The sequence below is a fragment of the Hydractinia symbiolongicarpus genome, chromosome 6 (assembly GCF_029227915.1).
Source record: "Hydractinia symbiolongicarpus strain clone_291-10 chromosome 6, HSymV2.1, whole genome shotgun sequence".
Lineage (NCBI taxonomy): Eukaryota > Metazoa > Cnidaria > Hydrozoa > Anthoathecata > Hydractiniidae > Hydractinia > Hydractinia symbiolongicarpus.
Window position 1 is genome coordinate 21,649,466 of NC_079880.1, and position 22,523 is coordinate 21,671,988.

A 22,523-nucleotide genomic window follows, 5' to 3' on the forward strand; every position below is an offset into this window, starting at 1 on the left:
TTATCAAACTGCTGCTAAAATTTCTCAAAATGAAAAAATGGTATTATTATTAAAAATTGGTATGCTTTTAAACTTATTAGCATGTACGAGGAAACACGGACATCAAACCAATGTAGAGGTTATTAGCGCTGGTCAATTTGCTAGTGATAATTTATTGTTGCCAAACATTCGCTGCAAAAAGATACTGCATTTCATCCTTTGTTTGTGATAATTTACTGTTTTAATTGAAACTTAATTACCTGAGAGAATTGTTCTGTAATTGCTGGTGGTTTGATTGTGTTATTACTTAAAAAATGGAAACTGCAGTCAAATGGTATATCGTTCTTAAATACTGCTGTCCTCAAAAATGCACCGGAAACTATAAAGAAAGAAATATAGTCCTATTTTAAGGTTGATTGTGCCTTTAATAATAGTTATTCCATTTGTTCTTGCACAAAACTAGATCAGCTTGGTTATATAAAGATTATGGTTTATATTTAAAGGAAGGTCTAGAGGAAGGTATGTTACAGTTTACGTGCCTATGACTATCTAAAGCTAGCTAGCCTCCCATTCTGTATCTTTTTAGTTGACTCTTTATCCTGCTTCACCTGTTCGTCTGACAGTAAAGAGTTATGTCAACAGCTACAAGAAAAAGTTGCGTGTCCAGAGAACAAGAATGCTTGCTTAACTCTTAGTTATGATTTGAAATCTACCTCAGTTCAAAATGCAATAACAGAGAAAGTGGTCCGAAAGAGGTGTGTCCAGTTGAACATTAATGGATGTGAACGGTATTGTGAAATGAGATTGATGGTTGGAGATAAAAATTGTCAGGTATTAAAGTATTCTAAATACTGAGTGCTCTATCTGCGTTATCTGTCTCTTGCCACATTAAATTGGAACTCTCCGATGGCTTATGGCAAGTAAAAGGTTTTAATTTTAAACCAAAATTGTACCCGTTTGATAACCCTGTTCGGTTCGGCTTATGGCAAGTAAAAGGTTTTAATTTTAAACCAAAATTGTACCCGTTTGATAACCCTGTTCGGTTCGGGGTTTTTTTTTAACTTTAAATAATGACCGGGAGAGCAGTTTCCGCACCTCCCTCCCCTCCTTAACTTTTAATAGGCTTTCCTAAGTGAAATCAAACTTGGTGCAGCATGTCATAAAAGGAATAAAAATAATAATAAAGTCAGCACTTTTTCTGTAAAGTCGTCTAAATTACCAATGTTTACATATTTTGCATGCAAAACTACCAAAAATTGCCCGAAAATCCGATTTTTCCAAATTATTGGGTGAAATCCTAAAAAATGGAAAATCGGTTTAATCACGTAACAAAACCTTTCCGAACTCCGAATCCTTTCCGATTCCCTTTGATTTAATTAAGTTGTGCTTGAGTTTGAAGTTCTTAAATTTCAGGCGAAGTTAAGCTATTTTAACGATTATAAAGGATTATATAGAAATTTATATTTAAGGCTCTAGTAGTTTAGGACCTAGAAATTTGGCAGGCTTGTGTCTATATGAGAACTCAGTAAGTACCTATCACATCTATGCAAAATAACAAAAAAGTTATTAAAAAACATATCAGGGGGGAAACCTTACCCGTCCTTGGACCGAATAGCGATAAGACAGGGAAGGAAAAGTTGTTTAATATTATATTTTGAAAAAAGTGTCAACCCTTTTTGTGACAACTCAAAATTTCGTTTTTATAACCGCAAGCTTTTTCAATGCTTCTTGTCCAAAACTTTCGTTTTTGCAATTTTAAATATCTCTCTATTTTACTAATAATTTACGCAGGTCACTTCTGTTTACATTTTTTAGGCTGGGTGTTGCACAACAGATTTCTGCAACAACGAGATGAAAACAAAGAGAATACGTTACAAAAGAAGATTCCGTAGTATGGGAATCAAACTTCAGATGGATATTTCATTATCAATTTGTTTAATTGTTGTAACAAGTATTTGTTTGTTAAAAATGATATCTATGTGAAGACATACTAAACACTTTTCTAAACCAGTCCATTGTTGTTTAAGGGTGTAACGAAGTGAGATTTTCAGTTCAAAATTGTGCTATTCCCTCTGAACATCACCATTAAAACAGGTTATAGTTGAAGAATTTATACGCTTATACAAATACATTAACGTCATAGTTATAAAAATAATGATGCAGATCAAAAGACAAACATTATTTATGAATGATGCGGTATTTAAAAGTTCGTCTCTATAAACCATTAGAAAATCTGATATGACTGATGTAGTAAGTGTCGCAGTGAGAGTAGTTGAGAGTAGTGAGAGTAGTGAGAAGAAAAAGACGCACCAGGGAAAAATTCATGTGCTTCAATATGCTTTAATAAAATTTGAATAAAATTAAGCGTGTATTAATTTAGCGAATGATTTTTTTATGTAGATTTAGTTTCAGGAATTTTGCTAAAATTCTCTAATTTTGCTAAATTTTCACCACATCAAATTTTCTTTTCTTAAAGCAGTTGAATCGCATTTTTCTTAATTCGAAACAGATTGCCTCTTACCCTTTTATTTTAACATGCAACGAGTATTTAAATTCTATTACATAAAAGAAGAAAATACGAAAAATATTGTATCATGAACATTTTGTCCTAATAATTGCACATCACATGGATTTTCGCATGAAAGTTTCTATTTCGGTGTTTGTTACTTGCAAACCTTAAGCCTCTTCCATTCTCAGCTTCATTCACCATCTTCATCAACACACCGTAATTGGGTTGGCCAGCCCTCCACGCCACAACAGCTCGAGTGACGTCAAATTCAATAAAAGAAGCCGGTTGCCAAGTGTATAACATTGTAGGAGGATATTGTGGTTGCTTCTCAGCATCACGACCAAGATTCAAGTAAGCAGAAGACCATCGAACATTTCGTTGACGATAGGTCGTTGTTGCTTCGCTCTCTTTCCATGGTTTCAACACACGATGTACGTTTAAGGTGTGCGTGAGCGCAGGAGAACTTCTATATGAATGCCAGCTTGCTTTATGAGCAAAAAGATAATACACGTACATCTTCGCCCATCGGATTTTGTTAACGGGACAGGTTGATTTTGGAAGGTCTTCAAATTTTAATAGAGAACGCTTCAAATTAAACTGTCGCAGACGTCCTACTATCAAATGCTCGTGGTAGTTGTAATTACGGTTTGGTGTTTCCAACCAGACATCTTCAACAACTTTTAGTATGTGTATGTTACCATCTCCACTATCTCCAGTCTTGTAACCTGCAACTAATGCAAGGGTGAAGATACCAAGTGCCAATACTGAACGCATCATCTATTAAAAAGAAAAATGAAGATATGACTAAGATAAAATTAATACAGTAATTTCAAAATTGAATTGTCTGATTAATGTAGCTGGTACTGGTAGTAACCATGTCTTTTCTGTTCGACAAAAACAAGAGAAAAATCATCCAATGTATCACTAACCTTGAATGTGTTTACTTTCAACTTCTTCGTCACTTCTTTGCTTCGTCGTATGATAGCATGATTTCAACTTCATCTATTTATACATTTCATGCTTAGTTTTATTTACACCCTGAATTTTTCGTTTAAAAACTGTCTGCATTGTGTTATTCCTGTGAATTCTTCTAAAAATGTTATTACAAAATAAATATGATCGGGGGTTAGACTTTAACTCTTGATAAAACGTGCAAAGCTTAAGAACGCCTGGAACATTAGTTTTTTTAAATAGTCTAAACCATTAAAATTTATTGCTCATTATGGCTTTGTCGGGTTTGAAAATGTCCAATTGTATTATAATGTCCATAAACAATTATAAAGCGGAAATAATTCTACAAATAATTCTATAGCAGTTCCAGTCCTTTTGAAAAAGCATCTCTTTAGATAATTACAAGAAGAAATAAGGCCGTAATTTCTACTATTATCACCTAAGTTTTAAAAAACAGGCATAATGCATGTTTCAGAAATTGAAAATATTTAAAGCGTCTAACATTTTCCTAAAAATTGGAAAATTTAATCTTTCTTATCACAAGTGCATTAGCCCTTTTAGTACGGAAATGATGTACATTTTTACTTGCAAGATTAGCCTTCCCAAAATGGTAACCAAAACCGCTCGCCCTGTGGGTAGCAAGATTAAACTTTGGAGTCTAAGGGCTTATTGAATGAGGTTTGATTATTTTACCTACTCATACCATTCGTTTTCAGCGTCATACATCGAGGACATTCGTGCGAAGATCACACAGAATCTTTGAATTTTTTTCGCTTTCTGCGCAAAGTGTACCATTCAATGTGAGACCATCAATGAGGAGCATATCATTTTTTATTTTATCAGCTTTTTAAAAAAAGTTAAACAAAAAAATAGAACTGAAGTAGCTATAAGCAAGAAAAAAAAAAGAATCCTTTCGGTAGTAATTGATTCTTTGGAATAGTGTCGTACTTTCATTATCGAGTGTTTACTTGTAAGCCACTTTCTCACATTATCAAAGTATAGAAATACCTAAAAGATACAAATTTTCGTGTGAAATAAATCTCAGTTTTTGCGAACTTCACAAAAACTTAAAAATCCCGACATTGCTATTTGCGAGCTCCAATTTTTATTATTTATGTAATTGGCGAAATTTAGTCCGGCGAAATTTAAAATTTTTTACGTCGATTTTTTAAAGAATCATATTGTACTGTATAAAACTTAACAACTAGCTAATTAAACTAAAGTATGTTCCGTCAGCTTTGTTGCCTCTTCAAGAGAATTAATATTTGCAATTTTGAAAACTAAGCTAATTTTTAGATTTCGGGTATACTTTGTTAGAACAACAATTGTAAAGGATATATACCAAAGAAAGTTAACGTAAAATTTAAGTATGTTTTTCCTGTGATTCGTTACAATGACATTTCAGCCTTATACTGTCATTTATCTTTAAGTAATAAGCGAGCAATGTTTTGTATATCTTGTAATAACTGAGAACAATTTTTGGGGAAAATATACCAACTACAGAAGTTTCGACTCTTAATTGAACACCCTAAATATGCCTTTACGTCAAACCTAACGAAAAGAGAGAAATTCAGGGATGTTATTATTATGAAATTGATCATGTGTGAGCGATAGATGGAATGATGAAAATATGGAATACATGAAGAATGATAATTTTCGATTAAATCTTAGTTGAACTAACCTACCTATTTAACGTATGTGGATCAACAAAAATTGCGTTCCTTTTTTTTAACAAATAGTTTAAAAAATGACAATTTTTAAACAAAATGAAAATCCAATGATTTTAAAATGATCGTGTATTGCAGCACTTCTTTACATTAAGAAAGTTCGGAAAACGGAAGTTTTTTATCATAATTTAAAATGTAATGTTTTGAAAGTGTCTTAGCATGGTGATAAGAAAATTATTAAAAATACATTAATTTTTAATTACACTCAAGAGGTCGTGACAGCAGAAACAAACGTTGGTTATCAAACTTTTGGTTATGATTTGAATTTTTTTCTTTTGTGAAATAATTTCATAAGTGGCCTTAAGTTGGCATTCGCGGTAAATACTCCGGTTATCATATTTTGGACTGTCGCACATACTCCGGTTATCATATTTTAGACGATTGCACATATTCCCCTTATCATATGTTGGAGGGAAGCACATATTTCGGTTATCATATTTTGGATGGTCGCACATATTTCGGTTGTCATAATTTGGACGATCGCACATACTCTGGTTATCATATTTTGGACGGACGCATATACTCGTTTGTTTTGCAAAGCAAAGAACTATAAAGATGCCAGCCAATATTTTAGTCGCTCAAAATTTTTACAGGGCTAAATTCTTATCCAACAAATTACTCGTTGGACCTTAAAAAAATGTTGTCACTTGTCCGAAAAGTTTAGCATAGAGTAACACAAAGCGAGAAAGAAAAATTCTAAAAGTTCAATGACCTCAACTTTGTTCTCTTATACTTTATTACATTGTTTGGTTTGCATTTTCAAGTCATGCAACAAAATGTTAGACATAAACGTAAAAAATTTCAAAAAGGAAGTTTTTTTTTTCATTTTTCGCTCGTAACATCTGGTATTCCATATTGATTGGGTAGCTATGATTGTGTTGCATGTTTTCAAGGTCACATTATTGCAGTCTATTATGGGAATATAATTGCATATGAGAACATGGTAGAAATAATGCTGTAATTCTTTACAAAGTGTATTGTTTCATTATGTATTATGTGCGTGTCTATATTAATGATATAGCTACTTGTATTTTGTGTGTTCAAAATAGCACGCAGTTTTCCTAAAATCCCCCAACACCCGATTTTTACAGTGTAAGCGCAGCTCTATTTTGGAGTCACGACAGAATCCCATTTTACCGGCTTTGTTTTGACTGCTCGCTTGCCTGTAGTACACTAATCATAAGACTCGAGTTTTGCTAATAACCAATCACTGTTACGCTTTTCATTTTTGTATTATTTGTCTTTTATGTTCAAATAAGTATATTATCACGTTTTCAAGCCAGCTTTTAGTCTTAAGCAAACAACTTTTAAGATTTTGTCTACAAACGGATTGGATTTTAAGAGGCATCCTAAAGCGAGCAAAATCAAGCTAGCTATACTTATAGCAATGGTTTTAAGGCTTTTTATTAAGTTTGGTATAAGAGCTTTTTAACCTAGCCAGCAACATTTGTTTTAGCCAGCAACATTTGTTTTTTTTCTTCACCAATATTATTTTTACTGACCTGCAACTGGCAAAAAGGTAAATATAGCCAAATTCAGTTAGCTGTAACTGTTTTTATATAATCTCTCTTATGTTAAATGAAGTTAGGTAGCTACACCTTTTACTGTAGTATAAACTTTGACTAGTCTGTAATGTGAAGATGGTGTAGTGGTAGCGCATTCGACTTGCAATCAAAGGTTTCAAGTTCGAGTCCCCACTCCGGTGCACTTTAAATTCAGTGTTTAAATGCAGTGCCCATTTGGTGCCATCTACTGACCGCTAACCGGCTTGTGTGGAGGTAAGCAAGTTAGAGCAATGCTGTACGTATCTCTGGCGGTAATGTAACATAGTTAAAGTCGGAGGGGAGGAGGAAGAGCTTACTTACTTACTTACTAACTAACTTACTTACGTACAAACTATCAAATAGTGGGACCATCGCCCTTACCATGTTTGTTGGGACCATCTATAAATATAGAAGCTGCGCTGAACAATTACTACAGTGATGTTTTCAAGGCATATCTCTCAAAAACACATCCAGTAAACTGTACGCAGATTTCAAAATCGGTGGTCCCAATAATTACCCTAATTTTTAACCTTAGTAAGTTACATTAAGTTAAGTGGGACCGTTGTACTAAAAATTAAGAACGGTTGCAAAGCATTTCGCAAGTTGCAAGCAAAATTTAAAATTTGTTTCTTTCTGATGACGCCAATCAGTTAAAAAATGTGGCAGTGCAACTGTAGATACTCTAACAAACGCTCAGTCTCTATTAAAGGTCTGCAAAATAAAAAAACCTAAAGTCTGCCACGCAAAATGGTAGTAAGTGGCGAGACGCATGCAATGCAGCATAAAAAAGACGGGTGAACCCGCGAATTTTTCCACGGGACACCGACTGGTATTGAAAAATTCAATCACGCCAGCAGATCTCTAATAAACGCCACCTTCGTTGGTCCAAAAGGGGCATTTTTTTCTCGCTTTTTTATTACATGATTCCTCCTATTTATATTAACGCCTGTCTCTGATATAAACGCCCCCTAAAAATCTCTAAAATAACAAACGCTGAGGGCGCTATTAGAGCAAGCACATTTTGTTAGATTATCGCGTTACCATCTACAAAGACAAAGACAAAATCGTAAAATTTCGCACCGCGAACAAAGGCCAATCAAGCTATCATAAAAAAGCTTATGTTTTGTATTTCCCTTGCCTTAAAAATAGTAGCATGAACCCAAAAATGTTTCTTATAAAAAATTATACGAAAATGCATATATTGAAGACCAAGTAAACGCTGCATGGAGCTGCTGCATTTGTGGGAGGCAGTTTAAACATAAATGAAAAATTTTTACAGCTTTATTTTATTTAAATAAAAAATTTTGCTTTTTACTTTATCAGCATTTCTATAACAGCATATATATTAATTTTGACATAACAATTATTATAATCCTAATAAAAAATTATCGTTAAGGTTTATCCTCCTCTTTTATCACGTGTACTAGAAGGTCAGATCACTCACTTCCTTTGTACGGAATCTAAAAATAAAAAAACATCACCATGTAGTGCCGTTTCTAAATATACAATAAAATCAAATTAAAATTTTTAGAATGTTTTTTCTTATATTTCAAAAGCGCCTTTGCCGAAAAAAAATTTGACCGAATTGGCGGGTTTGACAAAAATCCACTAAACTAAATTTCGGACAAAATTAATTTTCATATAGATCCGTTAACTTAATTTTTTTTTACCGCCCGCTAAATTAAATTCCTACCAAAATTAACTTTTTTCGCCATCCGCCAATTTTTTCGTGTTTCTACAAGAGGATTTCAATGCTTTTGATGTTAGTATTAGTATTGACACGACGAGTGACCTTCTTTTTATCTAAGTTCATGGTTAGATGTAAAAAACAAGGTTTTCACTTGATTTACAAAGAAACAAACATGCTTGCATAATTGTTTTAAAAAAGTTTTTTCGTTATTGGCCGAATTAAATTCCTCTAAATTATTTTTTTCACTAAATTTTCTCCCTTCCAAAATGTGTTCCCTTAAGGTATCAATTTTTCCATGGAGTTTTGCAGGTCCAAAAATTACATATATTATTTTCTGTGAATGATATATGTAATTATAAAAATTAGTTAAAATTAAATTAACAAAAATTTGCTATATGTCAACATCTTTAATTGAGTTTATCTATGGAAATAATGTTTTACAAAACAGTATTCTTTTTTTTACTCCAAAAATTAGTACATGCAAAAATCACAGGTACATGTTTTTCCTGACAAAAAATAAATATTTCTCCATGAACATTAAAATCGTGGTTTAAATTTCAAATATCTTATAATAATATATATAATAGAAACAGATGTAAAACAAATGTGAAACAAATGTGAAACAAATGTGATTCTCGTGAATATTATTGGTACATAAGTGAGAATAGAATATGACTTAGAAAGCTAGCTAGCTAGCTTGTCCTTTTTACAACCGAATAGGTTATCACTAGCAAAGCAACACGGTAAGCCGTACTTATTGGCCTTTTTAGTAAACTTATACTTTAGGTAATCGTTTCGAAATTTCTTTTTCTCTATCAAAAAAGAAAAAACTAGCTTTTGAAATACATTTTTATTATTTATCATCATAGTGTTGTGTGAGTGTTCAAACCGCTTCAGTTCTTGTTGTTCTTACATGAGACTTAAAATTCGATTGACAATATTTTATGTTAAAACTTGGACATCATGTGTATGTGCACAAATTAAAACAACATACGACGTTTCGGATGTTATACACCCATTTTCAAGTAAAATAAAAATTATAAAACAGGTCTATATAAACACGAACATTGCTATAGATACAAGACATATAAACATAATCAATACAATATTAAAGTATAAAGTATGTGTACAATACGAATGTGTGATCAAACCGGACGGTTTTCGTTTTTTGGTTTTTTCTTTGTTTTGTGATTTATTTTGTGTGGGTAAAAAGTACTACGAAACTATAAATCCCCTTTTTTTCTAGTTTCGCGCAATTTAATTTTCGCGCACGTTTTAAAAAAATATTTCGCGCACTCAATGCGCTAAAACTTAGTAATTTCGGTCAATCAATTGTTCGCGCAACGGCTCCACGAAACAATCAGATCTGCGGGAAAATGTCATGAGCTAAGGAATATCCACTGTCCTTTAGTTGCAGAAATTGTTATTGGATACGACACAAAAAATCACATAATGTTTCTCTGAAAAACCAATAGTAGTGGCACCAACCCTGTGATCTGGAGCGATAGGGTATCATGCTAGCGGTATACAGGCCATATTTCCGCTAACAAACACCGTTGGGCATGCCCTAAAAAGACACTTTTTGATTGTGTAAAAAATTGACATTAATGGGACCAACCACATGGATGGGCATTATAGGGCGGCACTCGAATAGAAATAAGTCCATACTTCCACAAACAAAAACTGTTAGGCATGCCCTCATCAGATACTTTTTGATTGTGTAAAAAATTGATTTGGGACCAACCACATGGATTGGCATTATAGGGCGGAACTTCAATAGAATTGAGGTCATATTTCCGAAAAAAAACACTGTTAGGCATACCCTCATTAGATACTTTGCGATTGTGTAAAAAATGGCAATAATGGGTCCAGTCACATGAATTGGCATTATAGGGCGGCACTTCAATAGAATTGAGGTCATATTTCCGAAAAAAAAACACTGTTAGGCATGCCCTCATCAGATACTTTGTGATTGTGTAAAAAATGGCAATAATGGGTCCAGTCACATGAATTGGCATTATAGGGCGGCACTTCAATAGAATTGAGGTCACATTTCCGCAAACAAACACTGTTAGGCATGCCCTCATCAGATACTTTTTGACTGTGTGAAAAATGGTCAATAATGGGAGCAACCACATGAATTGGCATTATAGGGCGGCACTTCAATAGAATTAAGGCCATATTTCCGCAAAACAAACACTGTTAGGCATGCCCTCATCAGATACTTTGTGATTGTGTAAAAAATTGACAATAATGGGTCAGTCACATGAATTGGCATTCTAGGGCGGCACTACAAAAGAATTAGGGCTATATTTCCGCAAAACAAACACTGTTAGGTATGCCCTCATCAGATACTTTGTGATTGTGTAAAAAATGGCAATAATGGGTCCAGTCACATGAATTGGCGTTATAGGGCGGCACTGCAATAGAATTAAGGCCATATTTACGCAAACTAACACTGTTAGGCATGCCCTCGTCAGATACTTTGTGATTGTGTAAAAAATGGCAATAATGGGTCCAGTCACATGGATTGGCATTATAAGGCGGCACTGCAATAGAATTAAGGCTATATTTCCGCAAACAAACACTGTTAGGCATGCCCTCATCAGATACTTTTTGACTGTGTAAAAAATGGACAATATTGGGAGCAACCACATGGATTGGCATTATAGGGCGGCACTTCAATAGAATTGAGGTCATATTTACGAAAAAACACACTGTTAGGCATGCCCTCAAAAGATAGCTTTTGTTTGTGTGAAAAATTGACAATAATGGGACCAACCACATGGATTGGCATTATAGGGCGGTTGTTCAATAGAATTAAGGCCATATTTCCGCAAACAAACACTGTTAGGCATGCTCTCAAAAGATACTTTGTGATTGTGTAAAAATTGACAATAATGGGACCAACCACATGGATTGGAATTATGGGGCTGCCCTTCAATAGAATTAAGGCCATATTTCTGCAAACAGACACAGTTGGTATGCCCTGGAAAGATACTTTGTGATTGTGTAAATAATTGACAATAGTGGGACTAACCACATGGATTGGCATTATAGGGCGGAACTTCATTAGAATTGAGGTCATATTTCCGAAAACAAACACTGTTACGCATGCTCTCAAAAGATACTTTGTGATTGTGTAAAAAATGGCAATAATGGGTCCAGTCACATGAGTCGGCATTATAAGGCGGCACTTTAATAGAATTGAGGTCATATTTCCAAAAAAAAAAAAAACTGTTAGGCATGCCCTCATCAAATACTTTGTGATTATGTAAGAAATTGACAATAATCGGTCCAACCACGTGGATTGTCATTATAGGGCGGCACTGCAATAGAATTAAGGCCATATTTACGCAAACAAACACTGTTAGGCATGCCCTCATCAGATCCTTTTTGATTGTGTAAAAAATGGACAATAATGGGTCCAACTACATGAATTGGCATTATAGGGCGCCACTTCAATAGAATCAAAGCCATATTTCCGCAAAACAAACACTGTTAGGCATGCCCTCATCAGATACTTTGTGATTGTGAAAAAAAAATTAACAATAATGGGACCAACCACATTGATTGGCATTATAGGGCGGCACTTCAATAGAATTGAGGTCATATTTCCACAAACAAACACTTTTAGGCATGCTCTCAAAAGATACTTTGTGATTGTGTAAAAAATGGCAATAATGGGTCCAGTCACATGAATTGGCATTATAGGGCGGCACTTCAATAGAATTGAGGTCACATTTCCGCAAACAAACACTGTTAGGCATGCCCTCATCAGATACTTTTTGACTGTGTGAAAAATGGTCAATAATGGGAGCAACCACATGAATTGGCATTATAGGGCGGCACTTCAATAGAATTAAGGCCATATTTCCGCAAAACAAACACTGTTAGGCATTCCCTCATCAGATACTTTGTGATTGTGTAAAAAATTGACAATAATGGGACCAACCACATGGATTGCCATTATAGGGCGGCACTTCAATAGAATTGAGGTCATATTTCCACAAACAAACACTTTTAGGCATGCTCTCAAAAGATACTTTGTGATTGTGTAACAAATGGCAATAATGGGTCAGTCACATGAATTGGCATTCTAGGGCGGCACTACAAAAGAATTAGGGCTATATTTCCGCAAAACAAACACTGTTAGGTATGCCCTCATCAGATACTTTGTGATTGTGTAAAAAATGGCAATAATGGGTCCAGTCACATGAATTGGCGTTATAGGGCGGCACTTCAATAGAATTAAGGCCATATTTACGCAAACAAACACTGTTAGGCATGCCCTCGTCAGATACTTTGTGATTGTGTAAAAAATGGCAATAATGGGTCCAGTCACATGGATTGGCATTATAAGGCGGCACTGCAATAGAATTAAGGCTATATTTCCGCAAACAAACACTGTTAGGCATGCCCTCATCAGATACTTTTTGACTGTGTAAAAAATGGACAATATTGGGAACAACCACATGGATTGGCATTATAGGGCGGCACTTCAATAGAATTGAGGTCATATTTACGAAAAAACACACTGTTAGGCATGCCCTCAAAAGATAGCTTTTGTTTGTGTGAAAAATTGACAATAATGGGACCAACCACATGGATTGGCATTATAGGGCGGTTGTTCAATAGAATTAAGGCCATATTTCCGCAAACAAACACTGTTAGGCATGCTCTCAAAAGATACTTTGTGATTGTGTAAAAATTGACAATAATGGGACCAACCACATGGATTGGAATTATGGGGCTGCCCTTCAATAGAATTAAGGCCATATTTCTGCAAACAGACACAGTTGGTATGCCCTGGAAAGATACTTTGTGATTGTGTAAATAATTGACAATAGTGGGACTAACCACATGGATTGGCATTATAGGGCGGAACTTCATTAGAATTGAGGTCATATTTCCGAAAACAAACACTGTTACGCATGCTCTCAAAAGATACTTTGTGATTGTGTAAAAAATGGCAATAATGGGTCCAGTCACATGAGTCGGCATTATAAGGCGGCACTTTAATAGAATTGAGGTCATATTTCCAAAAAAAAAAAAAAACTGTTAGGCATGCCCTCATCAAATACTTTGTGATTATGTAAGAAATTGACAATAATCGGTCCAACCACGTGGATTGTCATTATAGGGCGGCACTGCAATAGAATTAAGGCCATATTTACGCAAACAAACACTGTTAGGCATGCCCTCATCAGATCCTTTTTGATTGTGTAAAAAATGGACAATAATGGGTCCAACTACATGAATTGGCATTATAGGGCGCCACTTCAATAGAATCAAAGCCATATTTCCGCAAAACAAACACTGTTAGGCATGCCCTCATCAGATACTTTGTGATTGTGAAAAAAATATTAACAATAATGGGACCAACCACATTGATTGGCATTATAGGGCGGCACTTCAATAGAATTGAGGTCATATTTCCACAAACAAACACTTTTAGGCATGCTCTCAAAAGATACTTTGTGATTGTGTAAATAGTGGCAGTAATGGGTTCAGTCACATGAATTAGCATTATAGAGCGGCCTTCAATAGAATTGAGGTCATATTTACGAAAAAACACACTGTTAGGCATGCCCTCAAAAGATAGCTTTTGTTTGTGTGAAAAATTGACAGTAATGGGACCAACCACATGGATTGGCATTATAGGGCGGTTGTTCAATAGAATTTAGGCCATATTTCCGCAAACAAACACTGTTAGGCATGCTCTCAAAAGATACTTTGTGATTGTGTAAAAAATGGCAATAATGGGTCCAGTCACATGGATTAGCATTATAGGGCGGAACTTCAATAGAATTGAGATCATATTTCCGAAAACAAACACTGTTACGCATGCTCTCAAAAGATACTTTGTGATTGTGTAAAAAATTGACAGTAATGAGATCCACCACATGGATTGGCATTATAGGGCGGAACTTCAACACAATTGAGGCCATATTTCCGCAAACAAAACTGTTAGGCATGCCCTCATCAGATACTTTGTGATTGTGTAAAAAATTGACAATAATGGGGACAAACCACATGGATTGGCAGTATAAGGCGGAACGTCAATAGAATTTAGGTCATATTTCAGCAAACAAACCATGCTTGGCATGCCCTCAAAAGATATTTTTTGTTTGTGTGAAGAATTGACATTAATGTGACTAACCACATGGATTGGAATTATGGGGCGGCACTTCAATAGAATTAAGGCCATATTTCCGAAAAAAAACACTGTTAGGCATGCTCTCAAAAGACACTTTGTGATTGTGTGAAAAATTGAGAATAATGGGACCAACCACATGAATTGGCATTATAGGGCGGCACTGCAATAGAATTGAGGTCACACTTCCGAAAAAAAACACCGTTAGGCATGCCCTCATCAGGTACTTTTTGATTGTGTAAAAAATTGACAATAATGGGACCAACCTAATGGATTGCCATTGTAGGGCGGCACTTCAATAGAATTAAAGCCATATTTCCGCAAACAAACACTGTTAGGCATGTCCTCATCAGGTACTTTGTGATTGTGTAAAAAATTGACAATAATGGGACCAGTCACATGAATTGGCTTTATAGGGCGGCACTTCAATAGAATTGAGGTCATACTTCCAAAAAAAAACACCGTTTGGCATGCCCTCATCAGGTACTTTTTGATTGTGTAAAAAATTGACAATAATGGCACCAACCTCATGGATTGCCATTGTAGGGCGGCACTTCAATAGAATTAACGCCATATTTCCGCTAACAAAACTGTTAGGCATGCCCTCATCAGATATTTTGTGATTGTGTAAAAAATTGACAATAATGGGGACCAACCACATGGATTGACAGTATAAGGCGGAACGTCAATAGAATTGAGGTCCTATTTCAGCAAACAAACATTGCTGGGCATGCCCTCAAAAGATATTTTTTGTTTTGTGAAGAATTGACATTATTGGGAGCAACCACATCGATTGGCATTATAGGGCGTCACTTCAATAGAATTAAGGCCATATTTCCGCAAAACAAACACTGTTAGGCTTGCCCTCAAAAGACACTTTGTGATTGTGTGAAAAATTGAGAATAATGGGACCAACCACATAAATTGGCATTATAGGGCGGCACTTCAATAGAATTAAGGCCATATTTTCGCAAACAAAGCTGTTAGGCATGCCCTCATCAGATACTTTTTGATTGTGTAAAAAATGGACAATAATGGGTCCAACCACATGAATTGGCATTATAGGGCGCCACTTCAATAAAAATACGGCCATATTTTCGATAACAAACACTGTTGGGCATGCCCTCATCAGATACTTTGTGATTGTGTAAAATATTGATAATAATGGGTCCAGTCACATAAATTGGCATTATAGGGCAGCACTTCAATAGAATTGAGGTCATACTTCCGCAAAACAAACACTGTTAGGCATGCCCTCATCAGGTACTTTTTGATTGTGTAAAAAATTGACAATAATGGGACCAACCACATTGATTGGCATTATAGGGCGGAATTCATTAGAATTGAGGCCATATTTCCACAAACAAACACTGTTAGGCATGCTCTCATCAGATACTTTGTGATTGTGTAAAAAATTGACAGTAATGAGATCCACCACATGGATTGGCATTATAGGGCGGAACTTCAATAGAATTGAGGCCATATTTCCGAAAAACAACACTGTTAGGCATGCTCTCAAAAGACACTTTGTGATTGTGTAAAAAATTGACAATAATGGGGACAAACCACATGGATTGGCAGTATAAGGCGCAACGTCAATAGAATTGAGGTCATATTTCAGCAAACAAACATTGCTGGGCAGGCCCTCAAAAGATATTTTTTGTTTGTGTGAAGAATTGACATTAATGTGACTAACCACATGTTTGGAATTATGGGGCGGCACTTCAATAGAATTATAGCCATATTTCCGCAAACAAACACTGTTAGGCATGTGCTCATCAGGTACTTTGTGATTGTGTAAAAAATTGACAATAATGGGACCAGTCACATGAATTGGCTTTATAGGGCGGCACTTCAATAGAATTGGGGTCATACTTCCAAAAAAAAACACCGTTTGGCATGCCCTCATCAGGTACTCTTTGATTGTGTAAAAAATTGACAATAATGGGACCAACCTCATGGATTGCCATTGTAGGGCGGCACTTCAATAGAATTAACGCCATATTTCCGCAAACAAACACTGTTAGGCATGTCCTCATCAGGTACTTTGTGATTGTGTAAAAAATTGACAATAATGGGACCAGTCACATGAATTGGCATTATAGGGCGGCACTTCAATGGAATTGAGGTGATATTACCGAAAAAAAGCACTGTTAGGCATGCCCTCAAAAGATATTCTTCGTTTGTGTGAAAAATTGACAATAATGGGACCAACCACATGGATTGGCATTATAGGGCGGCAATTCATTAGAATTGAGGCCATATTTCCACAAACAAACACTGTTAGGCATGCTCTCATCAGATACTTTGTGATTGTGTAAAAAATTGACAGTAATGAGATCCACCACATGGATTGGCATTATAGGGCGGAACTTCAATAGAATTGAGGCCATATTTCCGAAAAACAACACTGTTAGGCATGCTCTCAAAAGACACTTTGTGATTGTGTAAAAAATTGACAGTAATGAGATCAACCACATGGATTTGCATTATAGGGCGGTACTTCAATAGAATTAAGGCCATATTTTCGTAAAAAAACACTGTTAGGCATGCTCTTAAAAGACACTTTGTGATTGTGTGAAAAAGTGAGAATAATGGGACCAACCACATGAATTGACATTATAAGGCGGCACTTCAATAGAATTAAGGCCAGATTTCCGCTAACAAAACTGTTAGGCATGCCCTCATCAGATACTTTGTGATTGTGTAAAAAATTGACAATAATGGGGACCAACCACATGGATTGACAGTATAAGGCGGAACGTCAATAGAATTGAGGTCCTATTTCAGCAAACAAACATTGCTGGGCATGCCCTCAAAAGATATTTTTTGTTTTGTGAAGAATTGACATTATTGGGAGCAACCACATCGATTGGCATTATAGGGCGTCACTTCAATAGAATTAAGGCCATATTTCCGCAAAACAAACACTGTTAGGCTTGCCCTCAAAAGACACTTTGTGATTGTGTGAAAAATTGAGAATAATGGGACCAACCACATAAATTGGCATTATAGGGCGGCACTTCAATAGAATTAAGGCCATATTTCCGCAAACAAAACTGTTAGGCATGCCCTCATCAGATACTTTGTGATTGTGTAAAAAATGGACAATAATGGGTCCAACCACATGAATTGGCATTATAGGGCGCCACTTCAATAAAAATACGGCCATATTTTCGATAACAAACACTGTTGGGCATGCCCTCATCAGATACTTTGTGATTGTGTAAAATATTGATAATAATGGGTCCAGTCACATAAATTGGCATTATAGGGCAGCACTTCAATAGAATTGAGGTCATACTTCCGCAAAACAAACACTGTTAGGCATGCCCTCATCAGGTACTTTTTGATTGTGTAAAAAATTGACAGTAATGAGATCCACCACATGGATTGGCATTATAGGGCGGAACTTCAATAGAATTGAGGCCATATTTCCGAAAAACAACACTGTTAGGCATGCTCTCAAAAGACACTTTGTGATTGTGTAAAAAATTGACAGTAATGAGATCAACCACATGGATTTGCATTATAGGGCGGAACTTCAATAGAATTGAGGACATATTTCCGTAAAAAAACACTGTTAGGCATGCTCTTAAAAGACACTTTGTGATTGTGTGAAAAAATGAGAATAATGGGACCAACCACATGAATTCGCATTATAAGGCGGCACTTCAATAGAATTAAGGCCATATTTCCGCAAACAAAACTGTTAGGCATGCCCTCATCAGATACTTTGTGATTGTGTAAAATATTGACAATAATGGGGACCAACCACATGCATTGGCAGTATAAGGCGGAACGTCAATAGAATTGACGTCCTATTTCAGCAAACAAACATTGCTGGGCATGCCCTCAAAAGATATTTTTTGTTTTGTGAAGAATTGACATTATTGGGAGCAACCACATCGATTGGCATTATAGGGCGGCACTTCAATAGAATTAAGGCCATATTTCCGCAAAACAAACACTGTTAGGCTTGCCCTCATCAGATACTTTGTGATTGTATAAAAAATTGACAATAATGGGACCAACCACATTGATTGGGATTATAGGGCGGCACTTGAAAAGAATTGAGGTCATATTTCCGAAAACAAACACTGTTAGGCATGCCCTCATCAGATACTTTTTGATTGTGTAAAAAATGGACAATAATGGGTCCAACCACATGAATTGGCATTATAGGGCGCCACTTCAATAAAAATACGGCCATATTTTCGATAACAAACACTGTTGGGCATGCCCTCATCAGATACTTTGTGATTGTGTAAAATATTGATAATAATGGGTCCAGTCACATAAATTGGCATTTTAGGACGGCACTTCAATAGAATTGAGGTCATACTTCCGCAAAACAAACACTGTTAGGCATGCCCTCATCAGGTACTTTTTGATTGTGTAAAATATTGACAATAATGGGACCAACCACATTGATTGGCATTATAGGGCGGCACTTCAATAGAATTGAGGTCATACTTCCGCAAAACAAACACTGTTAGGCATGCCCTCATCAGGTACTTTTTGATTGTGTAAAATATTGACAATAATGGGACCAACCACATTGATTGGCATTATAGGGCGGCACTTCAATAGAATTGAGGTCATATTTACGAAAAAACACACTGTTAGGCATGCCCTCAAAAGATAGCTTTTGATTGTGTGAAAAATTGACAATAATGGGACCAACCACATGGATTGGCATTATAGGGCGGTTGTTCAATAGAATTAAGGCCATATTTCCACAAACAAACACTGTTAGGCATGCTCTCAAAGGATACTTTGTGATTGTGTAAAAAATTGACAACAATGGGACCAACCACATGGATTGGCATTATAGGGCGGCACTTCAATAGAATTAAGGCGATATTTCTGCAAACAGACACAGTTGGTATGCCTTCGAAAGATACTTTGTGATTGTGTGAAAAATTGACAATAATAGGACCAACCTCATGGTTTGGCATTATAGGGCGGCACTTCAATAGAATTAAGGCCATATTTCCGCAAAACAAACACTGTTACGCATGCTCTCAAAAGATACTTTATGATTGTGTAAAAAATGGCAATAATGGGTCCAGTCACATGAATCGGCATTATAAGGCGGCACTTCAATAGAATTGATGTCATATTTCCAAAAAAAAACAAAACTGTTAGGCATGCCCTCATCAGATACTTTGTGATTGTGTAAAAAATGGAAATAATGGCACCAACCACATGAATTGGCATTATAAGGCGGCTGTTCAATAGAATTAAGGTCATATTTCCGCAAACAAACACTGTTAGGCACGCTCTCAAAAGACACTTTGTGATTGTGTAAAAAATTGACAATAATGCGACCAACCACATGGATCGGAATTATAGGGCGGCACTTCAATAGAATTGAGGTCATATTTCCACAAACAAACACTTTTAGGCATGCTTTCAAAAGATACTTTGTGATTGTGAAAAGAGTGGCAATAATGGGTCCAGTCACATAAATTGGCATTATAGCGCGGCCTTAAATAGAATTGAGGTCATATTTCCAAAAAAAAAAAAACTGTTAGCCATGCCCTCATCAGATACTTTGTGATTGTGTAAAATATGGAAATAATGGGACCAACCACATGAATTGGGATTATAGGGCGGCACTTCAATAGAATTGAGGTCATATTTCCGCAAACAAACACTGTTAGGCATGCTCTCATCAGATGCTTTGTGATTGTGTAAAAAATTGACAGTAATGAGACCTACCACATGAATTGGCAGTATAGGGCGGAACTTCAATAAAATTGAGGCCACATTTCCGAAAAAAAACACTGTTTGGCTTGCTCTCAAAAGACACTTTGTGATTCTGTGAAAAATTGAGAATAATGGGACCAACCACATGAATTGGCATTATAGGGTGGCACTTCAATAGAATTAAGGCTATATTTCCGCAAACAAAACTGTTAGGCATGCTCTCATCAGATGCTTTGTGATTGTGTATCTTATCAGATACTTTGTGATTGTGTAAAAAATTGACAATAATGGGGACCAACCACATGGATTGGCAGTATAGGGTGGAACGTCAATAGAATTGAGGTCCTATTTCAGCAAACAAACACTGCTGGGCATGCCCTCAAAAGATACTTTTTGTTTGAGTGAGGAATTGACATTAATGTGACTAACCACATGGATTGGAATTATGGGGCGGCACTTCAATAGAATTAAGGCCATATTTCCGAAAAAAAACACTGTTACGCATGCTCTCAAAAGACACTTTGTGATTGTGTGAAAAATTGAGAATAATGGGACCAACCACATGAATTGGCATTATAGGGCGGCACTTCAATAGAATTGAGGTCATACTTCCGAAAAAAGACACCGTTAGGCATGCCCTCATCAGGTACTTTTTGATTGTGTAAAAAATTTACAATAATGGGACAAACCACATGGATTGGCATTATAAGGCGGAACGTCAATAGAATTGAGGTCATATTTGAGCAAACAAACATTGCTAGGCATGCCCTCAAAAGATATTTTTTGTTTGTGTGAAGAATTGACATTAATGTGACTAACCACATGTTTGGAATTATGGGGCGGCACTTCAATAGAATTAAGGCCATATTTCCGCAAACAAACACTGTTAGGCATGTCCTCATCAGGTACTTTGTGATTGTGTAAAAAATTGACAATAATGGGACCAGTCACATGAATTGGCTTTATAGGGCGGAACTTCAATAGAATTAACGCCATATTTCCGCAAACAAACACTGTTAGGCATGTCCTCATCAGGTACTTTGTGATTGTGTAAAAAATTGACAATAATGGGACCAGTCACATGAATTGGCATTATAGGGCGGCACTTCAATAGAATTGAGGTGATATTATCGAAAAAAAGCACTGTTAGGCATGCCCTCAAAAGATATTCTTCGTTTGTGTGAAAAATTGACAGTAATGGGACCAACCACATGGATTGGCATTATAGGGCGGCAATTCATTAGAATTGAGGCCATATTTCCACAAACAAACACTGTTAGGCATGCTCTCATCAGATACTTTGTAATTGTGTAAAAAATTGACAGTAATGAGATCCACCACATGGATTGGCATTATAGGGCGGAACTTCAATAGAATTGAGGCCATATTTCCGAAAAACAACACTGTTAGGCATGCTCTCAAAAGACACTTTGTGATTGTGTAAAAAATTGACAGTAATGAGATCAACCACATGGATTTGCATTATAGGGCGGAACTTCAATAGAATTGAGGACATATTTCCGTAAAAAAACACTGTTAGGCATGCTCTTAAAAGACACTTTGTGATTGTGTGAAAAAATGAGAATAATGGGACCAACCACATGAATTCGCATTATAAGGCGGCACTTCAATAGAATTAAGGCCATATTTCCGCAAACAAAACTGTTAGGCATGCCCTCATCAGATACTTTGTGATTGTGTAAAATATTGACAATAATGGGGACCAACCACATGCATTGGCAGTATAAGGCGGAACGTCAATAGAATTGACGTCCTATTTCAGCAAACAAACATTGCTGGGCATGCCCTCAAAAGATATTTTTTGTTTTGTGAAGAATTGACATTATTGGGAGCAACCACATCGATTGGCATTATAGGGCGGCACTTCAATAGAATTAAGGCCATATTTCCGCAAAACAAACACTGTTAGGCTTGCCCTCATCAGATACTTTGTGATTGTATAAAAAATTGACAATAATGGGACCAACCACATTGATTGGGATTATAGGGCGGCACTTCAAAAGAATTGAGGTCATATTTCCGAAAACAAACACTGTTAGGCATGCCCTCATCAGATACTTTTTGATTGTGTAAAAAATGGACAATAATGGGTCCAACCACATGAATTGGCATTATAGGGCGCCACTTCAATAAAAATACGGCCATATTTTCGATAACAAACACTGTTGGGCATGCCCTCATCAGATACTTTGTGATTGTGTAAAATATTGATAATAATGGGTCCAGTCAC

The 22,523-nt window shown here is 36.0% G+C and overlaps 2 protein-coding genes and 1 long non-coding RNA gene across 5 annotated transcripts in view; 1 reads left to right on the top strand and 2 right to left on the bottom strand.

The window, feature by feature from the left end:
- The window catches only part of LOC130647564 (AP-5 complex subunit sigma-1-like), a 39,290-nt gene extending 37,316 nt beyond the window's left edge, over window positions 1-1,974 (top strand). For all 3 annotated transcript variants that reach the window (XM_057453467.1, XM_057453465.1, XM_057453466.1), the window contains 2 exons: window positions 566-810; window positions 1,795-1,974. Coding sequence is in view for 1 of the 3 variants with exons in the window: in XM_057453466.1 (XP_057309449.1) it covers window positions 566-810; window positions 1,795-1,962 (413 nt within the window). In the remaining 2 variants the exon portion in view is untranslated. The remainder of the gene's footprint in view (window positions 1-565; window positions 811-1,794) is intronic.
- A 27-nt stretch (window positions 1,975-2,001) lies between these two features.
- Window positions 2,002-4,012, bottom strand: LOC130647563 (uncharacterized). Its single transcript, XM_057453464.1, has 2 exons — window positions 3,418-4,012; window positions 2,002-3,265 (listed from the first exon to the last, which is right to left on the bottom strand). Exon 2 carries the CDS (start codon window positions 3,263-3,265, stop codon window positions 2,588-2,590), a length of 678 nt encoding a protein of 225 aa, XP_057309447.1. The 5' UTR covers window positions 3,418-4,012; the 3' UTR covers window positions 2,002-2,587.
- Window positions 4,013-7,980: 3,968 nt separating this feature from the next.
- Window positions 7,981-8,584, bottom strand: LOC130647898 (uncharacterized). Its single transcript, XR_008982900.1, has 2 exons — window positions 8,404-8,584; window positions 7,981-8,170 (listed from the first exon to the last, which is right to left on the bottom strand). It is a non-coding gene; the product is annotated as an uncharacterized LOC130647898 (long non-coding RNA).
- Window positions 8,585-22,523: the final 13,939 nt, after the last annotated feature.